Below are 15,569 nucleotides of genomic sequence, written 5' to 3'. Positions count from 1 at the left end.
CAGTGGCTATAATAGTTGGACACATTAAAAAGTAATACCCTAAACACAGAGAAGAGAAAATAGCTGTGTAGATCATACAGAGTAGCCTACTGGGATGATTGGTAATTGCTCTGCAGCTTATTGAAACTCATCCCCCTTAAACATGGAGCAAACTGAAAATCTGTTCCCATCTTACACAACACATGCAGGTTGCACAATTAAAGGAGACAAAAGTTATCCCTAAACATGAGGCGCAGATGTTGGCTTTAATATTGCCTTTTTTTATCAGTCCTAAAGCAAACTATTATTCTCAAGCCTCATTCTCGTGCCTGCCCTTCTGCAGCACAGTTTCTAATGACTTTCACAGATATGTCTAATACATACTTTCACAAACCATTGAGTGGAGTTAGCTATTTTACAAACCTTTCAGGGCTTAGTTAAAAAAAAGATACTATGTTAATGGTAATTTTATTCTCTGAATATTATGCAGGTATAATCTTCAAATGCTTATTGAAGTAGACCACAAGGTTTCAATGGGACTTACATACATCTCAGGTTTCGGTCGTTTCTTTAGTTTTCCTAATGTGAACATATTCTTTGCATACAATGGTAGGTGTACTAAGACAAGTTATGATACTTACAGGAGGACAGTCAATTCACGTTAATACAAATTTCAAGGGACTAGCAACACATTTTGCATTATACCACTTATTCATATTATCATGAGTAGCCTATAAGCTAAATGCATACTATCTGTTTTAATTTAAGTTAGTCAATGGTGCAGTGCTAAATTGTGCACAATTACAAATCACCTGCACATTAATAGAATAGGTGTGTTTCCTATTCCTATACAGATGCTCAGCATGAGCTAGAGGGATTAGCAGCACATATGTGCAGTCTATTGCTCCCTGGTTTTAGGAAAAAATAGGCATTTTGCTGTTCGCCTCAAAAATGCACTGAGCACAGCTGCCAATGCACGAGAAAAGGCGGACTGGGAAATGCCAGCAAGAATGGTGACTGTTTAAACACGCTTTCAAAAGTTCTTAAAAAACTGATGCAATTGTAAGTGTCGCAAATTGTCTGCGGCTTTTGTACATCTCATTATAATATTTGAGAACCCTGATCCACCCCCTTTTTACGAATTTATGCAGGAACACCCAAAACTAGATATTCATCCGAGGCTGAACTGCAAAGAAAAACTGCTGCCGCAAAGCATTCCCTAAAAAGTCGCTAACACATCGCGCATGTTTAGTACATTTCACTCAAGACTTCTGACACGCTTGCGACAGGTGCAACACTTTAGTAAACCTACCCCACAGTATGTTGCTGAGTTCAGACATGCATTCCTACAGAGAATGTTCTATACCTACTGTAATAGCAACTTTATAGTGTAGTGCTACCTGGTCGCACCACTTAATGCAAAGCATGGAACATTTCTCTTAAATGGAATCTGAATTAAATATTTGACAACACTATTGTGACAGGGTAGATGGATTCCCTGCACTGAAAAGGTCACCTCCCACCAGCAGGGGGAGCTGCCCATCCAGCAGGCGCTGGCGACTACAGGGTTAACATTCTGTATGAGTCGGCCTGCTAGGAGGCTGGTGGAGGGGAATGAGGTACACCTGGTTCCAAGCCCTGGTAATCGGGTACAGGGTGGAGCCAAGGTGTACAAAAGGGGCAGCCTCTCCACTGGTCGGGACAGTGTTCCTGGGACCAGAGAGAGAGACAGCATGCAGGTCAAAAAAAGAAAAGCCTTTAAACTTTCTGTGTGTTTTTGCCATCAGAATAAGCAGTACTGTTTCCCTGCCTATCGGCTGCTAAGGACTGGCCACTCCCGGGATTGTGGGATTTAATGGAACAGGACTGCAAACCAAATTTACGCTTTTTGTCTGTGGCTATAAATAAACATGGTTGCACCTTTCCTTTGAAAACCTTACTGTCTTTCTGAAGCCTTCCACAAATATAACATTTTCTGAGATTTACACAATACAATATAAATGTGCAATGCAATACAATTGCATATCAGCTAAGCATAATTTAGTCAGTTTCAACTGGGACCTGCTTTAGCCAGGACTTACTGGCTAAGATGGTAAATTGAAAACAAATCCTCAGATTTACCCATTGTCCATCCTGATCATGACAACAGAAGTTTTACTTTATATGAACACAGATCAAGCCCAACAGTAATGCATCTTTTCTTTCTTTTTTTAAAAAGGAACATAAGCACTAAAACATTCAGATTGTGTACCAGCGGTTGTAGAACCAGTACTGTTCTGAATATTTCTCATATAAAAGATTTCAAAATGTTATCAAAAAATGTTAACATGATTTAAAAATTGCCAGATGTATGTAGCTGTTCATGCCAAAATGCATTTTAAAACACACATTTAGGTCAGCGTAAGTTAACTAACTGTCTGCTTAGGATTTTAATTTCATAAAAATGGTAAAAATTTTGGTGAAAGTAGCTTGAAAATGTGACCTCTGCGATGAACCACTGTAGCTTGAAATTGGCCAGAACTCTGGTAATCAGGACATGAATGTCTGAGACTCACTGCGCAGCACTTTCCTTAATCTGGTCCGCTTGTGAACAGGTCAGAGTTATTTTTAGGTGACAAACATAGCCTTTTCACAACTGTATTTCATATGAGAGCTACAGTATTAATGGAAATGCCTGTGTGATCTTGGGTTCAATTCATTTTGATTTACTGAAGATCAATTCTCACTTCTTGGTCTGAGGAACATTCATAACGTACACAGCTAACAAGTCTAAATTAATTGAAGCCATTAGTGCAAGTGCTTGTCATCGTGTGTTATCTTGCAAGCAAGTAAAATAAACTCAAGTTTCATGTGTCAAGGTATCAAACCCCTCCAAGCAGCATTTAAAGAATCTTTTGAGTTTAATTCCAGTCAGCCTTTCAGACACATGCAAAATGTTTATTGCAAACACTTTGCATATGGGAAAAGTTTTAAAAAGATTGTGTGAGCCTGAATAACAATAATAATACAAATCTGTATCATCAGAAAGGTTGTAGTGTTTTCAAGAGGAACAATATAATTAAACCCTTACCTCCATCAGCTTCATCAGCTCCAAAATGGTTGCGATAAAACAGCATGAGCTCAATCTTATAGCACTTGTAGAGTATCACTAAACAGACAAGTAGCAGCAGGATGGCGCCAAGCCCACCAGCAAGTTCAACTGTGTACATCAGCTCTGAAATTAAAGGAGGAAAAAAAGATAATGCATCCCTGACTGAAAATGAGCAACACAGCGTTCAATTTAAAACATGCAAACAAGCATACTCATTCATTCTAGTGGTGCTCAGCTTGAAAATAACACATATAATGCAGATAACCTGCAGGCTGACAGGACTTAACATGAAAGTTAATAGTTGCAACCTTGCTCAGCCTGAAACCCATGTGTGGCTGTGAAGATTAAAGGTCCATTAAAATGATAGTCAGGGGGCTCTCGAGTGGCGCATCCAGTAAAGGCGCTCCGCGTGGAGTGCAGGATGCGCCCTATAGCCTGGAGTTTGCAGGTTCGAATTCAGGCTACGTCATTGCTGACCGTGACCGGGGGTTCCCAGGTGGCGGCGCACAATTGGCCAAGCGCCGCCTGGGTAGGAAGGACTTAGGTCGGCAGGGCAATCCATGGTTCAATGCGCACCAACGACCCCCGTGGCTGATAGGGCGCCTGCAGGTCTGCAGTGGAGCCATTCAGATCAGTGTTGTCCTCCAGCACTATAGGTCTGATGGCTTCGCTGTGGATCCACAGTGTGAAAAATGAAAGATTGGCAGGAACGTTTCGGCGTACGCGTGTTTCAGCCTCTGTTTCCCGAGTCGCCGGGGGGTTGCAGCGGTGAACCGGGATAATAATAACTCAATTGGCGATTCTAAATTGGGGAGAAAACTATAGGTCTGATGGCTTCGCTGTGGATCCACAGTGTGAAAAATGAAAGATTGGCAGGAACGTTTCGGCGTACGCGTGTTTCAGCCTCTGTTTCCCGAGTCGCCGGGGGGTTGCAGCGGTGAACCGGGATAATAATAACTCAATTGGCGATTCTAAATTGGGGAGAAAACTGGGTAAAAATCATTGCCTACGACTAAATTAAAAAAAAAAGCGATAGTCAGTATTTATATAAATATTTGCATAACATATTTTCTTCTGAACCATATCATAAACAACATAATTGTTCAAACAGGCGTGCGTTCTGAGCCCCAGGACCTTTCATAACCAACATATCTACTGTAGCTAAGAGCTAGTTCAGAAAAAAGGACCATGCAGTTTCAAACTTGTTTTCTTTGTTCTTGATTATAACTATCACAGAGGCGGTTCGCGTTCGTGATTGGCTGCATTAAGAACAAGTTAACTATTAAGTAAACAGCTGAAATTTAAACCAGAACCACCCTAAGAACTTTTAAGAGATATTACTAACCGCAATACGTATTTACAGTACAGTGCGGTAACACTTCAAGATCATAAAACAGTTTTACAGATTTTTGCCTACAGTACAGGTGCATAGCCTTGAGATTAATTATTTGAGTTATATAAAATGACGCGGTTGGAAATCAAGTACAGTAAGTGTGAATGAGTCCCCGATTATAAAAAAGTCAAGATACCCAATCCTGTCCTGGAAAAGTAACACTTTTTGTTTTGAGGTGGGTTTGAGTACTGTATGTCCAGCCACACTTTACTGACTAAGTCAGGTGCTGTAGGGGAGAGACAGCAGGCAATAACCTCAGTGTGTTTAAGTCCGTTTGCGATATGGGAGGGTGATGTTGCAATTTATCTTTTTGATGCCGCCTGTATGTTTCCAGGATGTAAAGAAACATGTGTTTTCATGTTTGAAATTGGCGTCTATAATGATGTTTAGGGAGCGTCCCACAGCGGGACAATTAAAACATTGGTTCAAGCCAACTGGCAAGCCTAGCTGCTCAGTATTGTTCACCCACTGCACTTCTCACTTTGGCAAATAAATGCCTTCACACTCAGAAACTGAAACTGAAGTTTTCCAGTCAATGTGAACCTTTTTTCTGTTGAATTCTGAAGTCAGCAAACAAAATGAAATTTACTTGGGGGAAGTCTAACATTTTTTTTGATGTGGAGAAAACAAAACCAGTTAAAGATTTAAAAATTCTAAAAATTCAAAATGGTTGGGACAATGTTGGTGATGAGGCTTAGTTGCAGGGACTTGTTTTTACCCATTGGTTGTACTGTAATAATGCAATGGCTTAGAACACACAGTAGCTAATCAGGAAGCATACATTTCTGAACCCATGTTATTTAAAGTGATGTAATTTGGGCCAACATGGCCAAGATTTGTTGATTTGAGTTTCTAGAACTGAATCTACCTTGGGGCATAATCTGAAGCAAATGGAATCTACCCTGGATAGGCCTGATATCGAGACTGAGGTGTACAGTAAAGAGTCACAGCACAAGCCTACAAAATGAATGACTGCCTAATTATTTGCCTGATGGATTAAAAATGCTAAATTGACTATGGGGGGGTGGGGTTGCATCCCCACTCCAGAAAGATCCTGCCCTGCATCTCAGTTTAAAAATGAAGCAGCATGCAGTCCTGTTTATCCTCAAAGCTTACAGCATACAAAACTCTCCACAATAGATCAGATAAGACTTGTATTCTTGATGGGTTTCCATCAGTCTCATAAGATTAAACTGAAGAGGACCATTTTTCTTTGCCTGTGTCTAAATAAAAGTACTTGTGGGAGATTAAGACAAATTATCTATAAACACTAGAAACTGCACCCCACTTATGTGCCAATATATTTGACAAAGTTCCTCGTCAATTCACGATTTACCATCTTTCTAAGCAGTGCTGATTTATGTTTAGATGTGCCACATCATCACAATTTGTCAGCTCTGACATTTTGATTCGAGTGTGTTACGGCTAGGCCATGCACCGCAGGGGAGAATGAAGTGATGGATCAGATTCATTGTCACAAAGCTCAATGCCAGCATACAGGTAATCCAAACAAATGCAGCCAAATCTATCTGCTTAACAATGGCAGTCTCCTCGGTGATGTCACTTTATCTCATTGTGGCAGCAGCAGATAAGGCATCTCTGTCTTCTGTCTCTCTCAGGCATTATCATTATTTTGCTGAAGTGAGAATACGTAACTGCTTTGTACCTTAGAATCTTAAAAAAATAACACAGCCACTCCCTATTGCATTGTTTGAACATTTACATCCTAGGCATAAACAATTGCTGAAATCATTTGAATCTGTTGATACAGGTTACTACTTTTTGCTTCTAAGAGGTAGTTTCTTCTAGTGACCAATACTCCTGCTCAGCTCTCAAAAGTGCCATGGAACTTTTATATCATTAAAATAGGAACTCCAAAACCACCATACTCTCTGTTCTGTGATTCTTGGCTATGTGTACAGGTCCTGCATACCTAGGGACTTGTTGACAGAGATGCAATATTTTAGCCACCATTATAATTTTTTAATACATTTTAGTAAAGGTTTTGTTTATTGTTTGCAAGACAAAACCTGATCGATGTGGTATACATAATAAAACTGACGAACGAGCAAGGCCTGTTACCTTTAGCCATGCTTTAAATATTCACCATGTAATTGATTTGTTTGCATATCACATTTAAAGTTGTTGTACCCATGTAACACTTCCACTCCAATCAACCCAAAATGATTTTCTTTCCATAAAAAAGTCAGACTTTCATTTTTATCCCTGTAACTTTCTAACCTATAAGGCACTGTTTAACAAATACATACAACAAATTCCCATATTCCAGATCTCCTCACAGATGCATGTATGAGATTTCTATACGAATTATCCCCAAACAACTATATTATTTAGCTAGAAACAGACATAACTACCAAAGAGGCCTTCCCTTTCTTATTGATTGCATACCTGAAAGCACACATTTTACTTAAACCTAATTTAAATACCTTGCTTGTTAAATTCCAACACTTTTGTGATTTAAATACACCATAATAGAGATGTTTATTTTTTCTCATTACATTGGATCCATAGAAGATCCATTACATTGGATCTTCTAACATAGCATTCCTCCTCAAGTCAAGCTTGGAAATCTCTACCGTAAAGCAATAAGCAACTGGGTCAGCATACCAGTGTACTGTAGAATAACCGCATAAGTCATATTTTCACTGTTAATGGCGGGGAAACATTCCCAAGTGGTGTACATCCAGGGGAACTCATTTGCCACTTGAACAGGTGATACAGCCAGTTGAGGTGGTAACTCTTGATGACATCAGTGGGCTATTAAGTACGGTTTTGCTTTTAGGACTGTTCCTGCAATGACCTGCAAAAGCAAAAATGGTTTTGGAAGCTGAATGGTCTTTGATACCTGCCTGTCCGTAGTCCATCCAAGCCGTTACAGGTGCAGGAGCTGGCCTCAGCATGCTATCAGCAATGACCACCGGGCTGGTGACTGTATATGTGAGCAATTTATATAAAGTTGTGCCCTAGGAACTGGACAAGGGTCTTTTGACTTCACCTTGTCAGTTCTAACTATGTGGAGTCGCTGCCAACAGTAATAACATAAATTATAATACAAAGAATATTTATCAGAGGAATTTCCAAGGTCTCAAAACAACAAGGAGGAGTGCATGCAAGAAAAGAACATTGCAATCATTTTATTACAGGCCATTAACGGTTATTCTTTTGGTAGCACAATTACTTCTGTCAGAGAAAACATGCTGATTGCTGCTGCAAAAGCAGAATGGTTTCTTAATAAATTGCTTCAGTTTCGAAACCAGACCTTTTTACAAGTGCTATCACCTAGGGTCGAATTTTGTTTCCCCTAATCACGATAATTTAAACATTGAGCACTGTTTCTGATTTGACTAATTAAAACAAAGTGCTTTTTCCTCTTTCAAACTGTTGTATGGGTGGAGGCAGTTTAGACTGCAATTTTGTGTCTAATCATAATGTAATTATCAGGTAGGTTCCAGGCTTGAATCTAGAATCTGCATCTGGCTATAATAACTCAAGCACTTGTCTCAGTGGTGCTGTGTATGTCCGATGTTTTGTAATTATGAATTATAGAATGGAAAAGTAATTTGCTAGGTTATTTTATACAGCAGCCTGGAAAGACATCATATTAAATTTTAATCGCATGCCACTTAATTTTGATACAATGGGCTCACACATGGAGAAGTCTATTTTCATTATCTTTTAAATTATTTCAGTGGGACAATCCAATGCAGGAAATACTGCAGTGTTGGCTTAATTCAAACCTCACTAGTTCAGAGCTGACTTCCAGTGCATGCTGATAACAGCTGCAGAAAGCAAGCTTCACTATGCAATGAGTGTGTGGAGCTTTTACAGGCATCACTGTATGTATCTAAAATGTGCCTTTTTTTACTACTCTTTTTAATGAACACATTTTGAAAAATCCTTTAACAATCAGGAAAGCGTTAAAACAATGCTTAGTGTGGGTTTGCTCAGCTGAAAACAACTCATCACTTATGTTATGAAGCAACATGACCCAGTTCTTTGCAGTCATTAATATTGCATCATAAATCCATAAAGTAAACATCACATCAAAAATAAATTCCAGAGGCCAGAATAATCTCTCGTTTATCTCTCATTTATTCCAAAATATGCTGCTTGGCGTAAATCCTTTCGTATACTAAATTAAATGGAAATGGGCTGCCTTCAAAGCTGTCTCAAAAGCTGAAAGTTTAAAAGCGGAATAATTTATTATGCAAATGTGTGCCAAACCTCAGTGTTTTTCAGAGAGCACTCCTTGCTTAAAGGAACATGTAATATTAAACAGAGTGATAATATAATAAGAATTAAAAACACAAACATGTTGAAAATGATAGAGACAACCAGGATGAGTATTTGCAGATGTAGCCACCAGAGGCAATTCCTTATCTGACAGAATTTTGATGTCATATGTGAAGGGTTTTAAAAAACAGAACAAAGGATTTTGAGTGCAGTTTTAAACATTATAAAAAATGTAATGCATGGTTGCAGAATTCCTGAAAAGGAAACTTAGTTTCTGTCATTAACAGGGACATGTTATCACTGTAACTACAGTGGAAAGACTTCATTTAAAGGAATTTGCAGACACAGAGTTGAAAATATAAATATAGATAATACTAATTAACAATGCTTGAAACATGATTTTTTCTACTGTTTGTCCTGCAGCACTGTGTGAATACATGTTAACTCTTTTTATCATGGATATGCCTGTAGTTGGTGTAGTGGATGTTAAAGCCACGACTGATTCGCCTATGGGGGAATCGATTGCATAAGCAAAAGGTTCAGACTAAGAAAAAAAGATTATTAGCTATATTCTTGTTAATGATTCATAGCAATGACCACTGGGCTGCAGGCCATTTTGGAACAAGATATGTAAATTTATATAAGCTATATCAGTATGTATATTATATCAATGTTTGACTGGTCTGGCAAATGTGTAGTATGACTTGTAAACTGTTTCTTTTAAATTCCTTGTCCGTCGGGAAATCAGATGTGACCACTATTGTACCTGGCCTAACTTATTCACAACACATGCCTAAAGAAGAACCCTACTTTGCTAATTAAGTCTGTAAACTGCATTCAATGTTTACTGTTGGTTTTTGGTAAGTAGATTGATATTTACCTCTTTTGTGTAAAAGAATACTGGCCTGCCGCCTTCCATTCCCATTTTCCACATAACATGAGTAATTCCCAAGATCCCCTTCTTCCACAGAATCGATAATGAGGGAAATGGAAACTTCTTGCTCCCCAAGGTGCTCTCTAAGAACTCTGGGAAGAAAAACAAAGATAGTAGTTTGTTTACATTTCCAAAAGATGCTTTCAGTTGCAGGGACACAGACCCCTTTGTAAGCTGTTTGTCACTTTGTCATTCTGGAAACCAAGCAACACTCCTGCTATGGCTGCAGCAGTAGAATGTCATAAATGTCACCTTCATTGCTCTGTTACAGCTAGGAGGCCAAACATAAAGCCCCCCTGAGTTTGCTGTTCTGATATCAAAGAAAATCGAATCATTAATTACTTATGTTATTGACAAATGCTTACTACCCAAAGGGGCTTATTCTCAAAGTGTTCAATTCTGTCTATAAATTTGCTTCTATTTTATGAAAGGGAAACACAAAATAAACAACCTGATTAAGATAAAAACCTTGGTTTAACTACTCAGTTGTTTGGTTCTAGTTTTGTAAAATTAATAGTTGCACCTTTTAATTTAAGACTGGGATAGATGTCTTAGAGAATAAGGTACCAATATCTAGGAGGTTTCCTCCATAATAGGTGCTGCAGGATGTTTAACTCTTGTATTTACATTGCTGACACCAATAGTGTGTAAGATTAAAAACAAAATGTGTAAACATCAAATATCAAATAATGATAAAGCATTTAAAAAGAGTAACCAGGCAGAATCACACGTTATACTATAACAAGATTTCCATTACATGAGAGTAGATTTGAACTCGGTTCTCGACAAGAACCGAGTTCTCCAACTAAGATGTAGCTTTACAGTAAACTAATGTGATCCATCTGCGTCTCCATCCATTTGCGTTTCCTTCCATCTGATGATGTAGATATCCTTCTGCCTGGTGTTGATGGCTGAAGTGTAATGCTGGCTCCAGGGATCAGCTTATTTTGCCTCCCCAACGCATCAGCACACACAACGGCTGCGATGCTGGCTCCGGGGATCAACCACAGTAGGTCTCCCCAGCGCATCAGCACGACAACATCCTCGGTTTTTCATTGACTAGCTCACAACTACTAACACACAGCTTGACAGTGATTCGTGCGTCCCAGCATCACCTCCCCTCCATCCCCCACTCAACTCATCCCAGCTTACTTACCCACACATCAGCCTTTCTTTCTTTCTATAACACAACAGGGGTGTACAAATCATGTCATTGACTTTTGAATACTTCAGACAAATCCTGTTTGTGTTTAATAGAATTGGCTCTCAGTCTTTTTATAGCTGCTACCATGGAAACCAAGTAGCAGTGGAAAATGATTCTCAATAAATTAAATGAAAATTCACAGCTAGGAATTTACTGCAGAAATATGAAAAGGAACACCAGTTATTTTGAGTATTTGTAGTATTTCTTCTACATGTGTTGTTTTTGTTTTTGTATTGTTAAAAAACGATATACCTTGTTAAACAGAACTGTAGACACACACACTACAACATTGTCTTTTTCTGTTCATGAATTACATTTGAAGCATTGGATTCCCTATTGTAACCTTGGGTTGCTAAAGGAAACAATATTACCCGTTTGAATCACAGAAATAAAAAATTCAGTATCTCTACAATAACATAGTCAGAAGAATCTAGAGCCTTCTCCAGGCACCAACCACAACAAGTGTCTTGCTTCCCCTCTTATGTTGACGATATAGAGGCCCACCATCAATAGCGGAATATCAATATAGTATTTGGAGCCTTAGAGGGTAATTGTGGTTTCCCACAACTAAGAACACCTAATCATGTACAGCAGTCAGTGTGTTAAGGTAAGTCATGCAATTAAGTATAGCTAAGTAACTGGATATGTATTTCATAATTACTGTTTCTAGGACATGCTCTTACATAGCAGCGTGCTTTCCAATTACATATTCATATAATATAAAGGTGACAGAACTGATTAAGAAAATTAGAAGCATTATCAGCAAAATTCCTTAGGTTGCAATTCAGAGGCACACTTTTCAGGCTCTTCAGAAAGAAGATATTTCTGAGACAAACTGGACCTTGTATTACGTAAGCTGAAGAGGCTATTAGATTTTTTAATAGTTATTTGGGAAATAATTGTTATTGGGTACTAAAAGCTGGATAAGCAACAGGTCTAATGTGCACTAGTTTCTATGGCATTTATTTAGCAACAAGTGCAAGAGCAAAGGATAATTTTCTAAATGGAATAAAGCAATTGTAACAGTTCAAAACTAGCAATAAATTGCTTGCAACAATAATGTATCTGTTCCTAGCTGCAACTAAGTTGTTTAATGCTAGTTTTATACCACATAGTTCTATTGCTTCAAGAAAATATGCGTTTGCTTTTGCACTTAAATATGGTCCATAGTATTAAAAAACATTAATTATATTTAACACATTAATTATATTTCATACTATTTATACTACTTGCCCTACTTTTTTACTACTACTTTTTAAAATTTCTGTTGAAAATTCAGTTCTGTCTAGGTTACATTTCATATAAACTTTATATTGCAGGACTTAAAGATCAATTCCATTTTGATTTAGCTACCTTTGTTCTCATGAAAAAGACAGCCAGTGCATTTTTTGAACAGATACCATTTTCTTTAGGTTCACGTTACTTTATGAGAGTCATGTCTTCTGATTTCCAGGCCAGTCAACCTGGGATAAATCACTGTCTTTAACATACTTTAAAGACCTAGCTAAGTCATGTGTGTCTTAATGTGTCTTTGTTTACGACTGTAAGTCGCCCTGAATAATGGTGTCTGCTAAGAAATAAATAATAATAATAATAATAATAATAATAATAATAATGTTAAATCATGTGAAGTCATGACCATATATATATATATATATATATATATATATATATATATATATATATATATATATATATATATATATACACACACAGTATATACTGTATGTAAAAGACTGTTGTACAACTTTTTATAATCAACAGCTGGGAGATAAGAAAAAGTATTATCATGTGCCATCAGACAATGTTTAAATCAAGGGCTTTTCTGTCTTTGGTACTGTGGGAATAATGATTGAGAGCTTGGTAAAAAAAAAAAAAAAAAAAAAAACCAACAAAACGCAGCAGTCCTCCTGAGGCAAACTTTCTATTTGATATCACAATCTACATCAAATGGAGCTGATTGCCCAACTTTCTCTTTGATATCCCAATCTACACCAAATAGAGCTGATTACCTAAGAACGGTTTTGAATGAGCTTCTTGACATTTACTCGGTGCAGACTTTCAGAACCTTTATTTTTCCCAATTGTCCTTACTGGTGCAGGGAAGAGGCGCTATTGTCTCATTTAGATCACTAAATCACTGCATGCGTGTTTTTAAAAAAGGGTTCAGAAAGTAGTTAAACACCTAATGGAATCTGTCCCCTTCTATCAGTGACATAAATCTGAGTTTAAAAGCCATTTGGCAACCTTGATTTTATTTAGCCCCTCTGACGCTTGTAAAAGTTTACATTATGTTAGGATTGTAGTTTGTTGTAAAACAAAAGAGAAAGCATGATAAAGCACATACGAGCTTGACAATTCATTGACAAGACTAGTAAAACATGGTAACAAAATTGGTTTAGTCTTCTAAATATATTTACATTATGGCAAACTGCTGAATTCACATCCACCATGAGCCTGTTTCCATAGAGACATCCACTACTTTATATAGTAAAAGGGAATCTGCATTGATGAGTCAAATTATGTGGTAATAAGGACTTAATGGCTGTACTGGCTCCAGAATGATCCCTTTATACTGTAGTTGATCCAATTCCAAAAGACTTTCCTAGCTTTCCTATTAGCCGGGCTACTACACTAATCACCCAATGTGCACCTGCTTTAGCCAGATAATGGGGTTTGATGGATGATTCTAGATTTTCCAGACTGATGATTGCTAGTCCTGATACACTTGAGTGCTTGCCTAAATTCCTCTGGGGAGCTTCCATGCGTAAGGAAGAAATCTCCCACCTGTACACTTACTTAACTTAGATCAAGCTCTGCATCTGCTTAGCAACACAACTTAATTTGGAACAGAGCAGTTTGCCCAGTAATTCTGCTTTTAATTAGAATGAATCCAAGACAGATTCCACAACGAGATCCGATAAACAAAATATTCATGCAACAGCTTCATAATTAAAAGGTTATTCTATGCTGGGTCTCTCAACACACTGTATACATTTTGTTTATTTTTTTATATTTTGTTTGTTAATGTTAATTGTTAACTTTTCATTTTATGTGAAGCTTTTTGATGGCTTCAAGGGCTGTAGCAGACCTCAGTAAGTAAAGACCTGTGATGCGCTTGAAGTATGCCTATCTGTAATTAGCTTTCTTAGTGGCCTGTCATATAAAGGGATTATTTCGCATAACGTAAGAGGCTGCTCTCTGGTTCGGTCTATCTGGCTCCCGGAATGTAGTTTAAGTTGAACCAGTTTACATTGGTTGAATGTAAATTTGAAGTGGAAAAAGGCTGCTTTACACCCTTGAAAAAGAGCTCCTCATGATCTTACGTGAAGCCTTTGATCCTTTAAAGTGCTAGTACCATCAATTATCCTTAGCTTTTGATCGATCTCTTTTTTTTTTGTTGTGAGCGCCTTCACTGCCAATTGAAAAGGCCAGTCGGTTTCATGTTGCCCTCCCCCATCAGACACACACTATTGTACTATACAGAGCGTCTCTGCATGTATTAAACCACAAATCCACATTGATTCACCATAATGAGGTCATCATTATAAATGTTTTAGATGTAACAAAAACTGATATTTGCTTCAATATATGAATTCCATACAAGTTCAATTGGATATCATTGATTTTAATATTACTAGAATCTGTTGTATATACTGCTGAACAGCCTGTTGGGTAGTAAATTAGATTCACATGATTGATATTCTTCTATGTGCTCTTATTCAGGTTTTTCCTAATACCACCTGTTCTATAAAGTACTTCTTACTGCACCTACAAAATAACAATAAAAATACAAATCCCCTAAAAAATTATCTTTGTACATAGGTCTTTGTATGGACATTTTTTTGAGGAAGCTTTAAGCAATGATACAAAAAATTAAACAGCAGCTGTCTACATGTTAGTGCTATTTGTATGTCTCATGTACGCAACACTAATGATTACATTAGTAACCACCAGGTTCCTAGCAGGAAAGCAAGAAATCTGCCTTTCTTCCTTGTGTGGAATAGACAATCTGCAGCTGCGTGCTCTGTGGGTGTCTAAGAAAATTTCTCTCACAGATCTTTCGGCAGGGAAAGTCAACATGTGGAACCCACCGATTTTCTGTCAGAATGAAGGGAGTCTGAGGCATCATTGAGCTGGATAGGCCTTCACTATCTGCTGGTTTCACCAACGCTGTTGATGTATTTTGCTGCACATAACTTAAAGAAGCAGATATACATATATGATGGTGGGATATTCTAGTTATAATTTAAAGGTTTAGTCAAACATTGGAATTTGATTTTCATTTAATTGATTAATATATTAATGAATATACTGTACTTTAATAAGAACAACTTCACCTCTGTAGTTTACAGTCTTAATTTAGCTTCCGGTGGACAGACCACATACTTTAATTTGGTAGTATTAGCAGTCTCTGTCTGAGGTAGTCTCATGACAGTGGGTGTTTAGGTCAGTGAGGTGCGGTGCCATTGTCCCTCATAGATTCACACAAGAGGTTGCAACACATGCCAATGAAATTGCTGTAACAAGGTAAGGAGGGCAAGTGATTACTTTCACAGCATTACCAAAAACAGGATGTTTGTATATTATTATTATTATTATTTATTTCTTAGCAGACGCCCTTATCCAGGGCGACTTACAATTGTTACAAGATATCACATTATACATTATTTCACATTATACAGATATCACATTATTTTTACATACAATTACCC

General features: G+C 37.6%; 1 protein-coding gene across 3 annotated transcripts in view; it reads right to left on the bottom strand.

Moving 5' to 3' along the window:
• LOC117405223 (interleukin-1 receptor accessory protein-like 1) overlaps nt 1–15,569 on the bottom strand; it is a 512,848-nt gene that overhangs the window by 26,656 nt on the left and 470,623 nt on the right. For all 3 annotated transcript variants that reach the window (XM_034008100.3, XM_034008101.3, XM_059029879.1), the window contains 2 exons: nt 9,598–9,743; nt 3,050–3,193 (listed from right to left, as the gene is read on the bottom strand). In XM_034008100.3, coding sequence (XP_033863991.1) covers nt 3,050–3,193; nt 9,598–9,743 — 290 coding nt within the window. The remainder of the gene's footprint in view (nt 1–3,049; nt 3,194–9,597; nt 9,744–15,569) is intronic.

Source organism: Acipenser ruthenus, chromosome 9 (assembly GCF_902713425.1).
Source record: "Acipenser ruthenus chromosome 9, fAciRut3.2 maternal haplotype, whole genome shotgun sequence".
NCBI lineage: Eukaryota > Metazoa > Chordata > Actinopteri > Acipenseriformes > Acipenseridae > Acipenser > Acipenser ruthenus.
The sequence above is the reverse complement of the archived record's forward strand: the minus strand, read 5'-3'. Positions and strand labels throughout refer to the sequence as shown.